General features: G+C 38.3%; 1 protein-coding gene across 1 annotated transcript; it reads left to right on the forward strand.

Moving 5' to 3' along the window:
* Positions 1-10,197: 10,197 nt before the first annotated feature.
* LOC120528613 (fibronectin type III domain-containing protein 9-like) lies at positions 10,198-18,094 on the forward strand. Its single transcript, XM_039752784.1, has 2 exons — positions 10,198-10,426; positions 15,866-18,094. The coding sequence occupies exon 2, from the start codon at positions 15,883-15,885 to the stop codon at positions 16,558-16,560; it is 678 nt and encodes a 225-aa protein (XP_039608718.1). The 5' UTR covers positions 10,198-10,426; positions 15,866-15,882; the 3' UTR covers positions 16,561-18,094.
* The last annotated feature ends 519 nt before the right edge of the window (positions 18,095-18,613 follow it).

The following is an 18,613-nucleotide window of genomic DNA, read 5'->3' on the forward strand; positions in this document are numbered from 1 at the left end:
CCTGGCAACCGGTAGATACTGTATTTCTTCCAGTGCCGACAAATACTTTAGAAATACAGGTCTTGTAGGAAATATGGAAGAGTGTGAGGATCTGAAAATATAAGAACATAAAAAATATGCCAAACAAGAGGACACCATTCAGTCTATGAAGTTTGTTTGATTATCTAATAGGTAAGTGGTCCCAATATCTCCATGAACGTGTCTTGAAAAAAAAAACATGATTAGACACAAGTAAAAACATGTATTGCAAAACAACTGTTAAAGTTCACAATTATTATATTATATTAGTTCATAAAATGACATAGTACTTTATACATTATGTAGATATACAGTATATATTTGGCATGACATGAAATAGTGAACTCCCAATTTGTGGCATCATTAAAAAATAACTACATAACATAAAAGAACATAGAACTTAAAAGAACTTAATGCAACTCAGGGTCACAAAGGCTGGAGGATATTTTGGCAGCACTGGGCACATGGGAGGAAATGGTCTTAAACAGGATGCCAGTTTATCACAGGGCTCCTTCACACCAGGCAAATCTGGAACTACCAACTAATCTAAATTGTAGGCCATTGGAGATATGAGAGGAAAATCTACATACACAAGGGAAGAATGTGCAAACTCCACAATGACAATATCTGGACAAAGTGTTTTAGCCCACTGTACTCCTTTAAACAATGAGTAGCTAATCCAAAAACCACCTCTTTATAAAACAGGCAGCAGTATGAAAGAGGTAGTTCTTCAACTAATGGATTTAAAGTGTACAATTCTTGAAACATTTTACACCTACAGACAATTTATTATTCTAACCAAGTTATTTAAACTTTTTAAAGACCATTTTATTCATGACATAACAAATTAAAGAATTTACTGGATGCATAATGCACACATTAAACTGGCCTAGGATAATTCAGTGCATATGTAATTGTGTCCTCTGCTGAACTGGGATCCCATCCAGGTGTGTCTCTAATGTTAAAGGTAAACTCCTAGTCAATCAACAGAAACAGGAGATTTAAAAAAAAAAATTATGTCTTCCATCTAACAATGGGGAAAGCTGTGGTCACAACAGTGGCATTTTTAGAATTACAATCCTGAAGGGACAACAAAGACCTAGATCAAACATGCTACCAAACAGAACCTAGCCATCCTGAGAAGACATGAATGAGGTGAGTGTGTGTGTTTGTGACACAGAGAGAGAGAGAGAGAAAGAGATTATCTAGCACTTAAAAGGGCAGTACATAGGAGAGCTGCTTCTCTGCTTTAATCCATTGGCCTATGCATACAGGACTCTTCAGTCTTGGGATTAATTAGTGTGAGGTGGAGATAGTGACATGAATGCAGTGGAAATGGCAGAGAAGAGATCATTGGAGCTGCATTGAATATCAGAGTGGCACCAGCAAGTGTTGAAGTGTAGCCAAAACAAATTAACACACCCTCTAGTAAATCTTGTATGAGGGTGCAATGTATTAGGCTACCAGCACCAGCAAAGATAAAATGTCAGACAAATAAAATCATAAAAGTCACACAAAATGAAGATTTATCTATGTATTGTCATACTGCACAACCACCAAATGACAGTATTAAACAATATTTCAATGTTAAAAACTCAACACTAGAAAATGAGAATTCATAAAATTTCCAATTTTTGTTCGGGGGAAAGTGCTAAATTGTACAGTATATAGGTAATTGATTTGATTCACGTTGATAATGATGACAAATGCCTCAAAAGAGCAAAATATAAAAGATCACATACATTTTAAATTATGTCACAAAGAAAAATAATATAAACCAATGGGTCACTTATAAAGGCTGCAGCATTCAAGCCCCACAACAGAACTGAAAGGTTAAAGTTGTATATGCACATGAACAAGCCACCGCATGCCGAGAACACTGCAGAGCTGAAAGCCCTGTCCCAGCAACCTGGAAACAGTCTAGCAGCGCCAGATAACAACAAAATTCACATAGACAACAAAGAGATATTTTTCCAGATAAAAAGTTGCACTGATCATATCATGGAAAATTGGAAAACATTGAGTATGATGACCAAGTTGTTACAAATATTTTAATAATACAATTACCTATGTGCTTTTACAATTTGTATAAGTTTTGCACAATGCCATCTGATTAGGGGATGGAAGGTTAGTGCTCCACTTGTCTTTAATGTAGAGGTACCACTGATCAACAGATGGAATTTAACAGGGTAATGTATACTCTTTACACCTTATCACTTCCTTATTCATTACAAGCCTGAGGGTTAAGGTCATGATCAGTCGAGATATCACCTGAGATGCCTTTTCTGATAGACATTTCTGTACTTTTTAACTACATTATGAGTACTACGTGAGTATGTTTAAATTTACAGCATTCAGTAGAAACATTAGAAACATTTTCAACTTAGCATGAAAAATGCAATTTCATAAATCATTACACCAACATGCTGCTTTAGAATGAAACACAACATCAACTTTACTGACAGTAAAGTTTACTGCTGTAACTATTATACAGCATATACTGTGCACAAATATACCTACACATGCACATTTACATGCAAAAATGACCATTCACAAAAACAGTATGCTCTTAAGAGTGCTAAAGGCAAATAAAACTCAAAAGTCTGTGAATTTATGCTCATTAAACATTCTGTGAAATACAGTATTATACTCAAAATTAGTTCAAATAAAGTGTTGTAGGCTGAGGTGTTTGGTTTATTGTGGCCTATAAGCTAAAACAAGAATTTATGAAAGAGTCGGTGCAACACAAGCAAAAGAGACACTTATCACATTTATTGTCAGATGGATGCTGTATATTTAATCATAGTTTCCTGTTTTAAAGGTTCTCTCTGTCTGAAATCCTTGTTGATGAAGATGGCTATCTGTGTCTCTCTCTCATAATAGTTTTGAATTCCTGCCAAACAATAGGTAACAGCATTAACTAAAAGCTGGGACTGGATGCTGTGTCCTACTACTGTATACAGTATATAAATTGTTAACTACAGCATTCATCCATTTAATTTGCAGTGCTTTCAAAGTACTGCATGTAAGAGGAAGTAGCAACTCTGACAATGGTCAGTAATGGAAAGAATGAAAAAACAGAGATAAATAATAACAACACAAAAGTAATTACTGTAAAGCAAAATTAACCACAGTCTCAGAAAGTATACTGAAGGCAAGTACAATCCATCTCTGTACTTATAATGACATTGAAGTGGCTAGAGTTATAAAAGGGCATGAAGAGCAGAACTTGACGTCAAACTTTACTATCTTCAGAATGAGAATTGAAGGAAATGTTTAAAAACGTGGCTCAAAAATCTACTCCATGGCTCTCAATGTGAACCTTATTAAAATAACATGTGCCTCTGTTTTAATTCCCCTGAAACAAATTACCATATTTGGTACAAAATGGGGTAGTTCCATTTGATGGTCTGTTTAGCACTCTCAGCAATGTAATCATGTGAAAAGTCAAACACAATATGGAGTCACACAAATCGATCAATCAAGTAAGAGAAATTAACTAGCCTATCAAGTTTTCCCAGAAACTTATATTCTGTCTCTCTGACAAAGTGTTGTGCACAGCAGCAAAGATTCTCAATACAATGAGAACTGCTAAAATAAACATAGCCCCCACGCATCAAGTGTCCTTTTGGTAGGAAAGAGTATGGCTTTCATAGGCCAGCAGATTTCAATCTAATGACACAAAATTCTATATGTTATCTTGAAAAGAGATATTTAAAAAGTTAAGACCAGCAGTATAACTGATTAAGTAACTAGTTCTGCCACACTACTGCTTACAATGTCTGTCCATCCAAGCATCCATCCATCCATTTTCAATCTTGCTCAGGTTTGCAGTGTTGCAATGTTAGTGTAGAGCATTTTCTATGCAATGTTACTTGAAACGACTGCTTTGATTAATCATCTCAATCCTTGGTTGACAGCAGGTACAATCAGTCTCCTAATCAAAGGAGAATGTGTCTTTCTTATTGGATTTATCTTTGCTGATGAAATGTCTCTATTTACTATGTTCTCTTTGCTTTTGTTTTTCACAAATATCGGTCATATGCCGGAATGAGTTTTAATCCTGTGATGTTGTTGTCACCTCATAGTGGTGTCAACAGCTATTTACCAAAATGGCCAAGTCATAAATCAGTCTACACTTTCTTTGCCTGTGGTTCAGACATGGCTACAGCCTACTTTTTAACAAATAACCTAAGCACACTCACTGTAGTAAAATATAATTTCACTTATTGTATAAGAACAATAGAAGACAGATGTTTAGTATGCATGTATATCTGTGTGTGTACAGGAGGAACTTTGAATAATGATAAGAGGCCTTTTGCTTCTACTCTGAAGTCTTGTCAAGCAAATCAGAATTGCTATGAATACTGGTAATGTTGGAAAATGAAACAGGAATTTATCTTTTTTTTATGTTAAACTTCTGCTTACCTAAGTAGGAATCTCAGAGAACCAACCTTGAGCTTTCAGATAATGATGTCTAAAGCATACACTGGGCTGTGAGAAAATGCAAAAGATAAAGTCAACATGTTCTAGTATGAGTGTGTATTTTCACTGTTTAGGTGAGGAGGATGGGGCTGATGCTGGAGGCCCAACCCCAATTTATTATTATGCCTTAATAAGTGTTCTGGTCTTTTAGCCTGGTAATTCTTTTATTGATTTAAAAGTTTCTCAGTTCCTGCATGTTTTAACATCCTTGGTATTAACCCTGTGGCTTTCTCAGGCTCGGAATTCTGTTTAAAAACAGTTAAGCCTCAATGTTTCTCAGGATAAGCTATTATGATCCAATGTAAAGTGTTAAGCCTGAATAACACTAGGAACAGTATTCTGCTGCTGTCTAGTGGATAAAATAACATCATACTTTGCAGTCTGATAGGCTAGAATAACACAAACGGTATGTGGATCAGGTTTATCAGGCACTGACAAGTGCAAACAATTAAAAATATAAGAAAAGTGTGCAAAGAAACACACTTCTACTATCCTGATTACAATGCTGTGCATTGGTAAGTGTTTCATAACATCACACGAAGGACGTATATTAACTCTAGTTCAATGTAGCAGTGAACACTAGACATTCCTTTTCTACTGTATTTATGGACCTTTGGTATTTACATGTTTCTGTTACAGTTATTTATTAATTTAAAAAAAAAAATCAGTGTGGTTCATTTTCTGGGGGTAAACATAAAACTAAGGTGGTTAATACTGTGCCATTGTTTTTGTCACAGCTCATGTTTAGGGGTTTCACACACTGTTTGAAGCTGCATCACGTCAATGTTTGCTTCCTGCCTTCCATATTTCTAGTGCTGATGAGGAAGGATGAACTGGACAGATTTTGTTCTCATCATCTCATATTTTCCTTATGATTGATGGGATAGTTTACTGGGGGCATGGTGTTTCAATTATTGGCTTTGCTATTGTCTCAGTTGCATTGGTAGGATTCCTGGTGGTGTTTCAGATGCAATGAATGGTTACCAGGCGGCAAGGCGGCAATGACCTGTTGCAGTGGATGATGGTAGGACCCAGACAAAATACCCATCTGCTGCCACTGTTCAATGTGCTCAATAGTTTTCCCTCACTTGCAAACTTATGTTCTAATGTAAAGCATGCCTGATAAGGGAAGTCCATACTGATGGACTAGCACCTTGTACAGGATTTATTTCTGACAGGCAACTGCTTTTTCTAGAATTAGCACAAGTACTGCATGACTAAGTCCCAGCAGCCATTGTGCACTAATGAAAAAGTTGCAAGTTTGATTTTCCTGTTCATTTTAGGAGGAGAAACTTACAAAAGCTAAAGATTTATCATTTAAACAGGCTATTACTTTAAGTTGCACTAGAACCAAAGTAATAAGCAAAGGTATTCAGGTATGTCCAGTGTCTATAGTGTCCCTGGCAATGTTTGACTCTGAAGTCTTCACTCTTCAGGCTTACTGGGAAATTTTTACTGACACACATGAAATGAAAATGAGTGAGCTCGGTCTTCTTTATCGTGGAATGCATTACTCTCTCTTGGGTTTTTTAGTACCTTATAGCATAGATAGATAGATAGATAGATAGATAGATAGATAGATAGATAGATAGATAGATGAAAGTTAAATCATTTGGCAACATGAAAGTATTTCTTGTACAGTATGTGCGGTTTCTCCTGCTTATGCACTTTGCTGTCCATAATCTAGGTTCTACTCAATCCAACATTCAGGCCAAACTCTGTTATACTGTATGCTGTCTTTCGCTGCTAAAAATCCTGTAATTGATTACCCCTTTGAAGCAGGAGGATTGCTCCATTACTGTGTTGTAGGCAAAACCCTAAGAAATATGGCGTACTCCTAGGAAGCAGAAGTTAATCTCAAGGTTTCATTGATGCAGAGAGCAAATGGTGACTCTGGACCATAAGGAAAGGAGTGGAAATTTTGCTATTTGATTCTTGTATGCACATAAGCCAAAACTTTTAGTTAATAATTTTAAACATTTTGTCAATAAGGTTTGATAAAGTTTGAATTATGATCACTTTTGAGCTAGCTAAGCCTGGATACACCACCACAAATTTCATTCAACTGCGGTTGATTCAGTCTTATCTGATGGAAATCTAGATACTGTATACCAAAGAGGCTACTGTGGCACTTTGGCTGAGGTAGATATTTGCTGTTAAGCATCAGTAAAGAGGGACTACAGCGCAGGTATTGAGCTGCAGTTGACATCTCATGTAATGTGCCAAATAAGGCAATGGAACTTTGTCCTTCAAACAGAATTTAACGTTTTCTCTGTCTGATTTTTTTTTTGTTATTGATTTAAATCATACATGACAAAACTTAATTCCCATTTAGAGATAACAAGTTTCACTTACACCTTGACAATTTTGTTGTCTGCAAAAATGAAAGCAAGCTACATAAAAAAAGATTGATATAATAGTAACATGAACAGCACACTTTATCACAAGACACTGTACAGACATTGCCAGATTATACTACAAAATCAAAATATACAAACTCAGCAGTAGAAGAACATCAACACAATAAATATGAATAAAAATGGCAGAAACTTGGATTATCTTTGGCAGTTAAAAATTTACTTTTGTTGCTTGTATTCACCACCAAGCCAGTATCCAGTTGTAGCTGAATATATTTCATTGCTATCTTAGAGAAGGAATCCATCCATTATCCAACCCGGTACATCCGAACTACAGGGTCATGGGGGTCTGCTGGAGCCAAACCCAGCCAACTCAAGATGCAAGGCAGGAAACAAACCCCGGGCAGGGCACCAGTGCACACACACACACACACACACACCAAGCACACACTAGGGACAGTTTAGAATCAGCAGTGCACCTAACCTGCATGTCTTTGGACTGTGGGACGAAACCCACGTAGACACAGGGAGAAAATGCAAACTCCACACAGGGAGGACCCAGGAAGCAAACCCAGGTCTCCTTACTGCGAGGCAGCAGCGCTACCCACTGTGCCACCGTGCTGCCCTCCCTCAAGATATAGCATACTAAAATACGTGTCTCACATGTCAAAGTGTTCAAGGACCAGTGAGGGAGGGCTAGAGAAATGGCACTATTCACTGAACAGATAATTACATGATGTATGACGTGCATATAGCATTGAGAATGGACTCTACAGATGCAGTGAGTTCAATGCTGGTAAATATACCATTAAAAACACGTTCCAGTTACAGTACTGCCTTAAAACTGCAATAACAACATTATAAGCACATCATCACAAATCAATGAAGACAAAAGTAATTTTACACTTAGCTTGTTTTAAAGAATCTTGGATCCTACAAATCCACAATTAGGCCCTGCCAGGAGAATTCTGATAAAAGGTGAGAAAGATGAATGTAGCAGTTAATTAGTTGTGGCCCTCATCTTCTTCAGATGCTGTGAGAGCATGCAGACGTTAAAAGCATTGAGTTTTAAGCGGGGCTGATATATTAAAAGTTCTCAGAATTGAGCAAGTCAGCAGCTGTGGTGGTCCAGTGTATTTCGGGTTTAGCAGCTTATTAATAGAACAAAAGCAAGAATGCATAATATTAAAGAAAAAAAAAAGAAATGTAGCAAAATAATAAAGTAGAAACTAACTTCATGTCAGTCTAGTCTGGACAGTCAGTTCTGAAAAGAGTTTTGGGTGCGAGTCATTATTAGAGTTTCAAGATGCTTAAGGGCCACAGAGCTGCCACTAGGTGACATTCACTCAGGCATAATGTTGTTCTTAAGGTATGCTGGTACAACAGACAGGGACACCAAAGTTTAAAATGTCCGTAAATGCTGAGCTTAGCTCCTCTCAAAGGCTTTATGGATAGAAGGGAAATGTGATCCAGGTCATGTGCTGTCTGGTTCTTTCTTCAAGGTGCTATGAATTGTTTGTCAAGTTATAATACACACTCCCCTGTATAACAAAAGTTGTTTTATTCAGATGCCTGCTAGCATTAATTCAAGATGTTTAACAGAGTCATTAGGCAATTACAGTATTTCATTGATGGCATAGTATTGTTTGTATGATTACAGATTAGCTGTAAAGCCAGACAGCGCTAGTATGTTCAATTTAGTGCCGGTTATTGGAATTTATTTCATTGTTTCAAGTTGCAGGTTATTGTCATGTGTACAGTGAAATGCTTATTTTCATGTATAACTAATATACAACCCAACACCACCTGAGCATGGGAAAGTCACTATATAAATAAAATGTGTTATTATTATAATCAGAAACATAACTAGCAAGTATTTTTTGTTAAATGTGGATCTTACCTTAAGCCCTTTTTAATTTCAATGTTTCATGGAAGCAGTAGCTACACTTCTGCTTCACAATTCCAGGAAATAAGGAGATACAGATCTCAGCCTGGCCCCTCAATCTGTGGAGTTGGCGCGTTCTCATGTTTGAATGGTCCTGCATGAGTAAGCATACTTAGTGGAGGAACTTCACATCAATATTTGGTCCAGCCTTCCATGTTCCCAGTGCTGATTGGGAAGGATGAACTAGACAGATTATTTTCTCATCATTATTTATTTTCCCGATGAGGGAAGGGATAGTTTAGTGGGGTTTAGCATTTCACTTGAGGAACATATTTTTGGTCATGGGCTTTGCTGTTGTCTCAGTTGTGTTGGTAGGTTTCCTGGTGGCATTTCAGTTGTGATGGATGGTTACCTGGTGGCAGTAATTGGTTGCAATGGATGACCCAGATCAAACACTGATTTGCTGCCTCTGCTCTTACATAAAGTTACCTAATAAGGGAAGTCCATACTGATGCGCTAGCACCCTGTACAGGATTTATTCCTGCCATTCAACTTATTTTTCTAGAATAAGCACAAGTTTCTTACGACTTTCTCTGTGATTAAGTAAGATGGATCATACATCCACGGATGTTTCAACCGGTTTAACGACATAAAAATATAACCTTTTCAGTGTACCACAGAACTAGTAATGTGGTGGCAAACTTGATAGATAGATAGATACTTTAATAATTACAAGGGGAAATTCACATACTCCAGCAGCAGCATACTGATAAAAAACGATATTAATGAGGAATAGTGGAAAATTTAAATAATTGGTTTAAACAGTTCCATTACCAACAATATTTTTCAATGTGTCGCTTTTCTTTAGTAAATGCTAATTAAAGAGTGGTACATTTCTGTCCACGTATTGTTCAAAGCGGGTCTGTGGCCATTTATACGACTTGGTCAGGGTCACGGGCCATGTGAGTGACAAAAACTTAACCGGCAGCCTTCAGATCTGCTGCTCAACTCTTTCAGCACTGCCAGTCCCTCACAATGGACAATTATTAATGTTAAATATAACTTTATATTGCCAGTGCAGCCTCAAATACAAGGATATAAACTGTAGCTCTGTGAAAACCAAGGACGTTTTGAACGTCGCTCATGTTTGTGAAGAGACACGTGCCCCGTCAACTCGGGTCGCACCACATTAGCAATAAGTTTTCAACATCCCATATTACAATATATGCTTTCATTTAGAGAAAGAAATCGACAATTGATGCCACATAAAATCTTACTTGAACTGCTTTCAACGTGAACTGACCCCATGTTTTGCTTAGAGAAAAACAATCTATGGTAGATTTCTGCAATATCTCCCCAGTTTACTCCCGAGCCTCAGCCGACGACGGTTTGAGTGAACGCGCCTCCCGCGCTCGCCTTTCAGTTCGGTGCCGTGCCGGTGACGTCATTCTGAGCAGGTGCTGGACATTCACATCAGCCTCCGTCTCCCTCCGCCACCGCACCACAACAGCGAGATCTGCTGCCTCTCACTGGAGGAGCACAAGCATGTAGGCTTGTACGAGTTGAAAAGCAAGCATCGCATTTTAATGCGGTAAAAATGTTCACCGGCGTACCTGAAATTTAGCCGCCTCGGAGCTCTTTACCTTAAGGGCAAATTGGAGTCTACCGTCTAACGGGAGAGGTAAGAAGACGACAGCCGCCTTTTCTTCATTGTCTTGCGCTTCACGTGTCATGTTAGCATATTTACGACAAGAAGCCATCCAACAGCTAAATGAAATCACTTTAAAAATTCATTATTACTAGGAATCAATGGCACCTATCAAATTGCGCTCAGGTGACGGCCATGAAGGACTAGGGCAGGGACGTTAGCGACACCGGCCAGCGGTCTGATCGGTATTTTCACAGAGACTAGAGCCACGGATCTTTCAGTGTGGGTAGTCGCCACTGCCAACGCGTAATTCTGATATCAATTCGAAATAGATTTCAAGTTGAAAACAACAGCTAAAATGATGTACAAATTGCAAAGACTTCCTTCAGGACAAGAAAGGCAGAAAAAAATGCAGCCCTCATTATTACCTTTGTTGTAATGCCATGAAAATATTTTGTTAATGTCATTTTTAAAATTGATAGGAATATGTATAGGGCACACTGCTGCCCCACATATCCAGTGTTCAGGATTTGAATCCTGCCCCAGGTCTCATTCAGTGTGGAGTTTCCACTTTCTCTCTGTGCTCCTGTAAATTGTTCTCCCAGCTGAAAAGATGTACACGTTAGATTATATGTTAATTCTGAATTGGCTCTGTGATGATCTGATACCCCATCTAGGACTGGTTCCTGTCTCCTCCCCAGTGTTGAAAGGATGGCATCGTTCCAGTGAGATCCAGAATTAGAATAAACAGGTTTGAGAATGTTATGTTATTGTGATGATCCTGAATGAATTTTTGCTTGTTTATGGAACACCCAGGGCTGGCACCACCATTAAGGGGAATTAGGAAATCGCTTCGGTGCAGATCATAAGGGGGGGCCCAGCTGCACAGGTTTGCTATCGAACAGTCAGTTGGCACACTAATAAGGTTGACCTAAGGTGCAAAATAACCTAGTACTGGCACTGTGAACACGTGTGCAATTCTCAAGTGCAAACAGTTCAATGTATGATCTGTGGACGTATCTCTTTTTCGGGCACATTTGCTCAGGTGTGTAGACTTGCAGCCTTGTACTGAAGTATACCCTGAACTGGATTAATCAGGTTCATGGGTGGATGGATGCACAGACAGACTTTAATCCCAAGCATTTTTTTACAACCTAATTTAAGGCTCTATACGATAGCAACATTGGGCAATGCATTGTGGTCCAAACGTAAGGCTTTGGCCAGAAGGTTAGCAACTTAGATCACTGTCATGGTTTGCAGCATGATCTTGATTAAGTCACTTTAACATTCTTGTGCTCCAACTGATAAAAAAAAGGACCTCAACTGTACAGTAAAGAAAAATATTTTAATTAAAAAAAGCTGAATTTTTAATGCCACTTTTCTAATAAGTCTCTGCACAGTTTTGATTTCACACCTTTGCTTGAACTGGAATCCTTCAATATGACACTGAGCTTTCAGTCCGTAAAAAGAACAGCACCACTAGTGCCAGATTACATATGTTTATTTTTATTGAGTTTTGTCAGTTGTGTCTCCATATCATGGAGAAGTGCTGAGCGTGAGGGTTAAAGTTTGATCAAAAGGTTTAATGTGTTCTGAGAACGAGCTCAGTTTTGTCCATGATGAAATTAATCTGTCCATCTATTTATTCATCCATTAACAAACTGGCTTAATCTACATCAATGTTATAGGGGCAGTCTGCAGCCTATCCAGGTAGATCTGTGGGAAGGACAGAGACCAGTCCCTAAGAAGGTGACAGTTGTGACATAACATTTTCAGATCTTCCTCCCATATCCCAAAGATGTGTGTTAAGTCAATAGGAGACTCTAAAGTGGACTTTGCATTTATATGTGTTCTGTATTTCAGGCAAATGTGAGCCTGAATTAGATTGAGCAGCTTTAAAAACAGATGGATAATGATTAGGAGTAACCTTGGATGGAAACTCGCCCAAAGAAGAGTGTCATCTGTCAGCACAGTTATAAAGAAAAACATATCCTATAAGATATCTCGGAGAAGACATTGGTTAATGCAGTAATTTCACAGTATCAGCAGCATTATGTGAGCAGAACTATTTTAATGCTTAGCCTCTAGGCAGCTGTTAATAACTGTCCCACACATTCGGTATTAGCTTGTATATTCCTTAAATTGAGTGCATCTGTGTGCAGTAAGTGCACAGTCAACAGGTTGCATTTTCTGTCGCTTTGGCAACCAGCAGCTTAATAGCAGTCTCCAGCATCCATGCTGTGGTAAAGTGCAAGGCACCATGGCAGTAGAGAGGGAGCACTGAGAGGAAAAATAAGTGATTGCATCCAAGGAGAAGGGGGATATAGACACAAATGACTAAGCAAAAGAATACTCATAAAGGCAAAACACAACAACGAGGTTCCATTATCAAACGCTGCATCTGATCTTCATTTACAGAGTTCTCACTTCTAATTCTCTCATTGGTTCAAAGCCGTGTGGCCAACGCTGCAGCTTCCCAGCTCCAGGGACACAGGGTCAGCTCAAGCCTTGGTCAGTGCTGTGGAGTTGGAAGCAGTTATTGGGTTACCAACTCCATCTCCAACTAAATGTAAATTGTAATATAATGAGTTAAAATTTCCAATTTCACATACTCAATTTCAAATCAACTGTTTTTTTCTTCTAGCCTTTTGATAAAAAACAATGTCTTTTGTCATTTTATAGATTTTGTCTTTTGCTTACTGTTACTCAGTGTTTGTAACCTCTTCAATAAAGCCTGAATGGCATGTCTGTTTAAACCCAAACTTTAACGGGTTAGGGTGAAAAAAAGTAGCTTGATGATTCATGTTGGAAGTAATAAATTGCTTTGTATATTGTATGTTGTATGCTTTCAGTTAATAAAGTAACTACACTACCGTTCAAACATTTGGGGTCACCCAGAAATGTTCATGTTTTTGGTAGAAATGTACAGGTATACCTTTTTCACGTAGATACAATTAAATTGATTTCAAGATTTAACCAAGGCATTACTAGTGTATTTAATAGCTATTATTGCACGAAATGACTTATTTTTAATTTATTATTCACATAATGCTGCAAAGCCCCATTTTCAGCAGTGATTCCTTCAATATCCTAATGGTAAACTCCCTTTGCTTATCCTTAATTAGTCATGTGTTAGTGATAATTGGTTATTAGAGAAACCCTTCTAACTGTAATAGCACCACTGAAGCCTGTTATTTGGTACACTTGTGTTTCAAGGTACTGCCTTTCATAAGTTTTGGTTCAGGATTATAAAATGGCAGAAATAAAACAGCTTTCTCAAGAAACATGTCAGTCTATTTTTTGTTTTCTTTTTTGCAGACTGAAGGCTATTCCATGTGGGAGATTGCCAAGAAAGTGCAGATTTCATACAAATGTTTATATAGCTGTCTTGAGAGAAGAGGGAGAACTTAATCTAACCAGTTTAGAAAAAGAAGAAAAGGTGGAGGTGGACAACTGCATAAGAGGATAAGAATAGCAGTCTCTCCAGTGTAAGAAAGAAATGTCTTTCTGGACTTCAGTTGACTTCTTTAAATACCCACCAAATACCAGTGTCATCTGCAACAGTAAAAAGACGATTCCAGGATGCTGGGCTTAGAGGCAGAGTTTCAAAGAAAAAGCCATATGGGAAACTGGTGAATAAAAAGAAAAACATAAAATGGGAAAAAGAATACAGACATTTGGACAGGAGATGACTGGAAACCTGTATTATGCTTATCATCTTTTCATCGGGACCGTCTTTTCACCGTTGTGGATGACGCTGGTGTTTGGTGTATATTTAGTAAAGAAGACAGCCAAGGACGTTCAAGGTGTTTGTTTCTCAAACTACAGACTTTATTGTCCATCTTTTATGCCGTTGCCTGTCTAGGACTTACCCATCCTTTTCTATCCTGGTTGGATCCATCTCCTCCTCTTCTTTCAAGATAGCAATAGACACCTTTGTATGAAATCTTCAGTTTCTTGGGAATCTGTCACATGAAAGACATACATGTTCTGTTATCTGGTGACTCTAAATTGGGTCTGTGATGATCTGATACTCCATCTAGGGCTGGTTCCTGCCTCATCCCAAAGTTGCCAGGATAGCATCATTTCACTGAGATTTAGAATTAGATTAAACAGTTTTAGGAATTTTATGTTATTGTGGTAATCATGAACACATTTTTTTGAAAAATAAGTAATTTCAAACAGTAATAGCCCTTACACACACTATTAATACCTTGGCTATATTTTATATCGATTTAATGGTATTTTGATAGAAAGGTATTAATTTCTATCAAAAACATGAAAATTTCTGGGTGACCCCAAAACATTTGAAGTCAAAGTTGAAGGTTTTGCTTACCGACCCCCCAGCACTGGTCCTGGTCACTGTCTTTGTGGAGTTTGTATGTTCTACTTGAGCCGGATTGCATTTCCTCCTGGTAGTCTATTTTACACTTTAGTTTAAGTACATTTCCTTGATGTTCTAATTATTTCATCATACTTGAATTAACAATGACAGTTCTGTTTTTCTCCCACACCTCAAAGACATGAAGGTTAGGTTGATTTGCCTTGTGTTGGTCAGTGAGGACTGCTGGGCCATCTACAGTTGGTTCCTGCCTTGTGCCAGAGGCAACTAGGGTAGCATCAGGCCACATACAACCCTGTGAAGGAAAAATAATACTTTCAGAAAGTGGATGGGTAAAGAGACCAAACACCATTTGCTAATCATTCATCCATTTTTCCAAACACGTAAATGCAGTATTTAGGAAGTGGAAAGAAACCTATGCAGATGGAGGGAACAAACATTTTGTAATCGTAAGTAATCATGGTTTTACTGTGAAAGATAGTGTCACCTGAATGAATACATGTTACGTTCAGCTTATGTTATGGCGAAACATAATGAAGCAAACTCAAATCTGTAAAGTGCACTTTGTTTCCATCCAGCTCTGTGCAGAAGTCTGAAAGGCCCATCAGCTACTGCTGTGCACTACTAGCTGGTGCTGCCTCATGATGCCTCCAGCGCACATTACATCACTGAGCCCTTTTAAAGGGCTATGCCATTTATCAACTACTGTAACTGTGTGGAATGGCCCTGTAATTCTTTACAAAAAGGAAGTAGAAAGTTCAGAAAAATGTAGAGTTACACTCTCTCAGCACATATTCAAGGTAAGGGTCTCCTGATCCTTTTACTTTTGGGTTAGTCTTTCTTGTCACGCCAGAATGACAGGATCAGTTAACCATTCAATTCTGGATCTGTGTTCCACTTCACAGAGCTACTTACTTTTAGTAAGTCAAAGAGCAGTATCCTTACCTTGATGCCTCATTCTCCACTCTTCTGGAGCCTCCTCTTTTACTCTAAGGGTTTACAACTTACAGTACATTTTAACTTTTCATTAGTAATGGTTAATCAAGTTGTATGGTAATAGCTCAACCTTTCCTTTTTTAACAATACCCAGTTTTGCCTAACTATTCTTATTGTGTCCCTTTCATTTTAAGGAATTTTTTCAATCCAAATGATGAACCTGGAAATCAAGAACATATCCTTCACCTCAGCATCTGTATCCTGGTCCCATGATCCATACAGCTGTCCTGAAAACTTGTACAGACTAATGTACCGACCAAACTGGAACAGCATATTGTCAGGATTCTCAAGGCAAAATTTCCACAGAGAGGAAGCTGTGCCACTGGGCCGCAGTTCTTTAAAGCTACAGAGGCTCACCCCATCAACCAACTACATTCTCTGCGTCACCTGCCAGGGATCCCAGCCTTCCAGGGATCAGTGTTCTATTTTCCACACTCTGGCCAAGGATGCCATGGTGCTGAATAGCAGAACATTGGATCTAGCTACAGTTGTGTGGCTGACAAGCAGCATCCTCCTCATAATCACAGCGATTGTGTTGCTCCACGGTTGTTTTAAGCTGTGGTGCAGAAAATGTAAACGGAAGCGTTACAGTTCTGCAGAAACAGTTCGCATTCAAGGTGGGGGCAGTCAGGCTTGGAATATTGTAAATGCTGAGACTGCACTTGGAGACGAGCAGAGCAGCCTACAGACTCTTTCTATGTTGGAAAAAAAAGCAGAAGACAAGCCAGCTTTTTTAAACGACAATGGGAAAAGTGGAATAAACAACCTGAGAACTTGCTACAGAACAAAAGAAAGAACAGTCATCCTACCACAGAGTGTCCATGAATAGGAGGCTCCTTGGCTTTCCAGTAAATGGGAATGTTGGATGGATGATTAATACTGTTTAAACATGAATAGTGTCAGTAATGGAGTTCATTCTTGACATTTCTTTTTCAAATGATCATAAATGCTAGAGATGAGGCCATGAGTAAGATAAGTAATTAAGAGTCTATCAAGCTTGCAGGTATGCTACCCTCAGACCAATCTGAGGATCTTCTCAAGGATAATCCTGAAGGTGAATAATGTGTTATTTAACATGACTTGCTAGTTTCTTCCATACTTACATTGCTCTCACTGTCAGCACCTGCATCCTCTTTTGAAAGTGCTTGCTACTGATGGTGTGTCCTATCTGTACTTTCATCTTGCTATTTGCTAAACATGATTGTGCAGTACAGGATCAATGGAAACTGGAGACTGCCCCAACAACAATAGCAAGTAGCACACAGATGGCATACTTCTTCGTCACTCTTATCCTTTTTTTTATTGTGGAACACATTTTTCCCCTTATAAGAGCTTGGGAATGGGGAGTCTAACCATTAACAGTATGTGTAAATCAGGAGATAATTGTTGAAGGCATGCTAGTCCATCAGAGGATACATTCACATACACTCTACAGTTTTAAAGTTCACAACCTAATTACAATTGTTGGGAAGTGGGAGGAAAACTGGTGTCTGCAGAGAAGCATCCAAGCAGGCAAAGGGAGAATGTGCAAACTCCACATAGACAGTGACCAGGGCAGGAGACATAAAGAATTCCACACGAACAGTGAGGCAGCACTGCAAATCACACTGCCACCAATTATTATTAGTATTATTATTATGCTAATTTTATTTTATTTTTTTCCAATGCTGCTTATACAGTACACACCAAAGCAAGCTAAAGATGATGGCGGGATCCAGTTCTAGATGTGATGCAAGTTCATCTTTGGGTACACTTGTATTTAAGTTTCAAGTGAACGATTGTCACTTAATAAAAAAGGACAGACTGACATTTTACCCAGTCAGTTAATCCCTGCTTTGTACCTGAAACTGCCCAGAAGTGGCTTAAGCAGGTTTTAAAACCAGATGGATGAATTGGTAAAAGGGACAGTCTCACAGTAATGAAAAAGGACAGCTACATGTAACGCCTTACCCAATTTGTCAGTATCTTCCCATTTGAACAGTCAGTCAATCTGTGTTATTAGTGCCTTTTCACAGAGCACACCCTCACATGGCACTCTGCAAAGCACACACATGAAAAACATACTTCTAATAATATGAACTGTGTTCACATACTGCCAAAAAACATTTAAGCATTAAAGCCATTATGGCAGTATGTATAACATCACATTTGTTCTGATGAGCGTTGCTGACCAGTCCATTATATGATATCCATTCTTCTATTTAATGACTCTGTCTTTTACCTTATAGGACTGGAGAGGCAGAGCTGATCAAATACAAGACACAAACCAGCCTGGGATGGGATGCTGGTCAATAACAGAACAACAACAACAACATTTATTTATATAGCACATTTTCATACAAACAGTAGCTCAAAGTGCTTTAAATAATAAAGAATAGAAAAATAAAAGACACAATAAGAAAATAAAATAAGTCAACATTAATTAGCATAGAATAAGAGTAAGGTCCAATGGCCAGGGTGGCCAGAAAAAACAAAAAAAAAACTCCAGATGGCTGGAGAAAAAAATAAAATCTGTAGGGATTCCAGACCATTAGACTGCCCAGTCCCCTCAGAGCATGTACCCACACACACTCGGTCACACACAGCTGGCAAATGCAGAATTGCTATGTCAGTTGATCTGACATGTTCATCTTCTGGATGCTGAAGCAGGCTTGAAGAAAATGGAAGGAAATGCAAACTGCATGCAGGCAGGAATCAGGCTGGGGACTGTCACCATGCCATCTTTCCCTTATTATTATGTTAACTAAAACGTTCCTTATTATAACAAAAAGTGCCAAATTTTTAACAAAAAATCTTTAGAAAACTGTAAACCATAAAAGATAAGTGTTCTTATATGAAACATCCTACAGGCAAAAGAGAGAATTTGACTTTCAATTCAACTT

The sequence above is a fragment of the Polypterus senegalus genome, chromosome 4 (assembly GCF_016835505.1).
Source record: "Polypterus senegalus isolate Bchr_013 chromosome 4, ASM1683550v1, whole genome shotgun sequence".
Taxonomy (NCBI): domain Eukaryota; kingdom Metazoa; phylum Chordata; class Cladistia; order Polypteriformes; family Polypteridae; genus Polypterus; species Polypterus senegalus.

Excerpts from the sequence above, each read along its gene's own strand:
- LOC120528613 (XM_039752784.1), top strand. The coding sequence starts at position 15,883 with ATGATGAACCTGGAAATCAAGAACATATCCTTCACCTCAGCATCTGTA.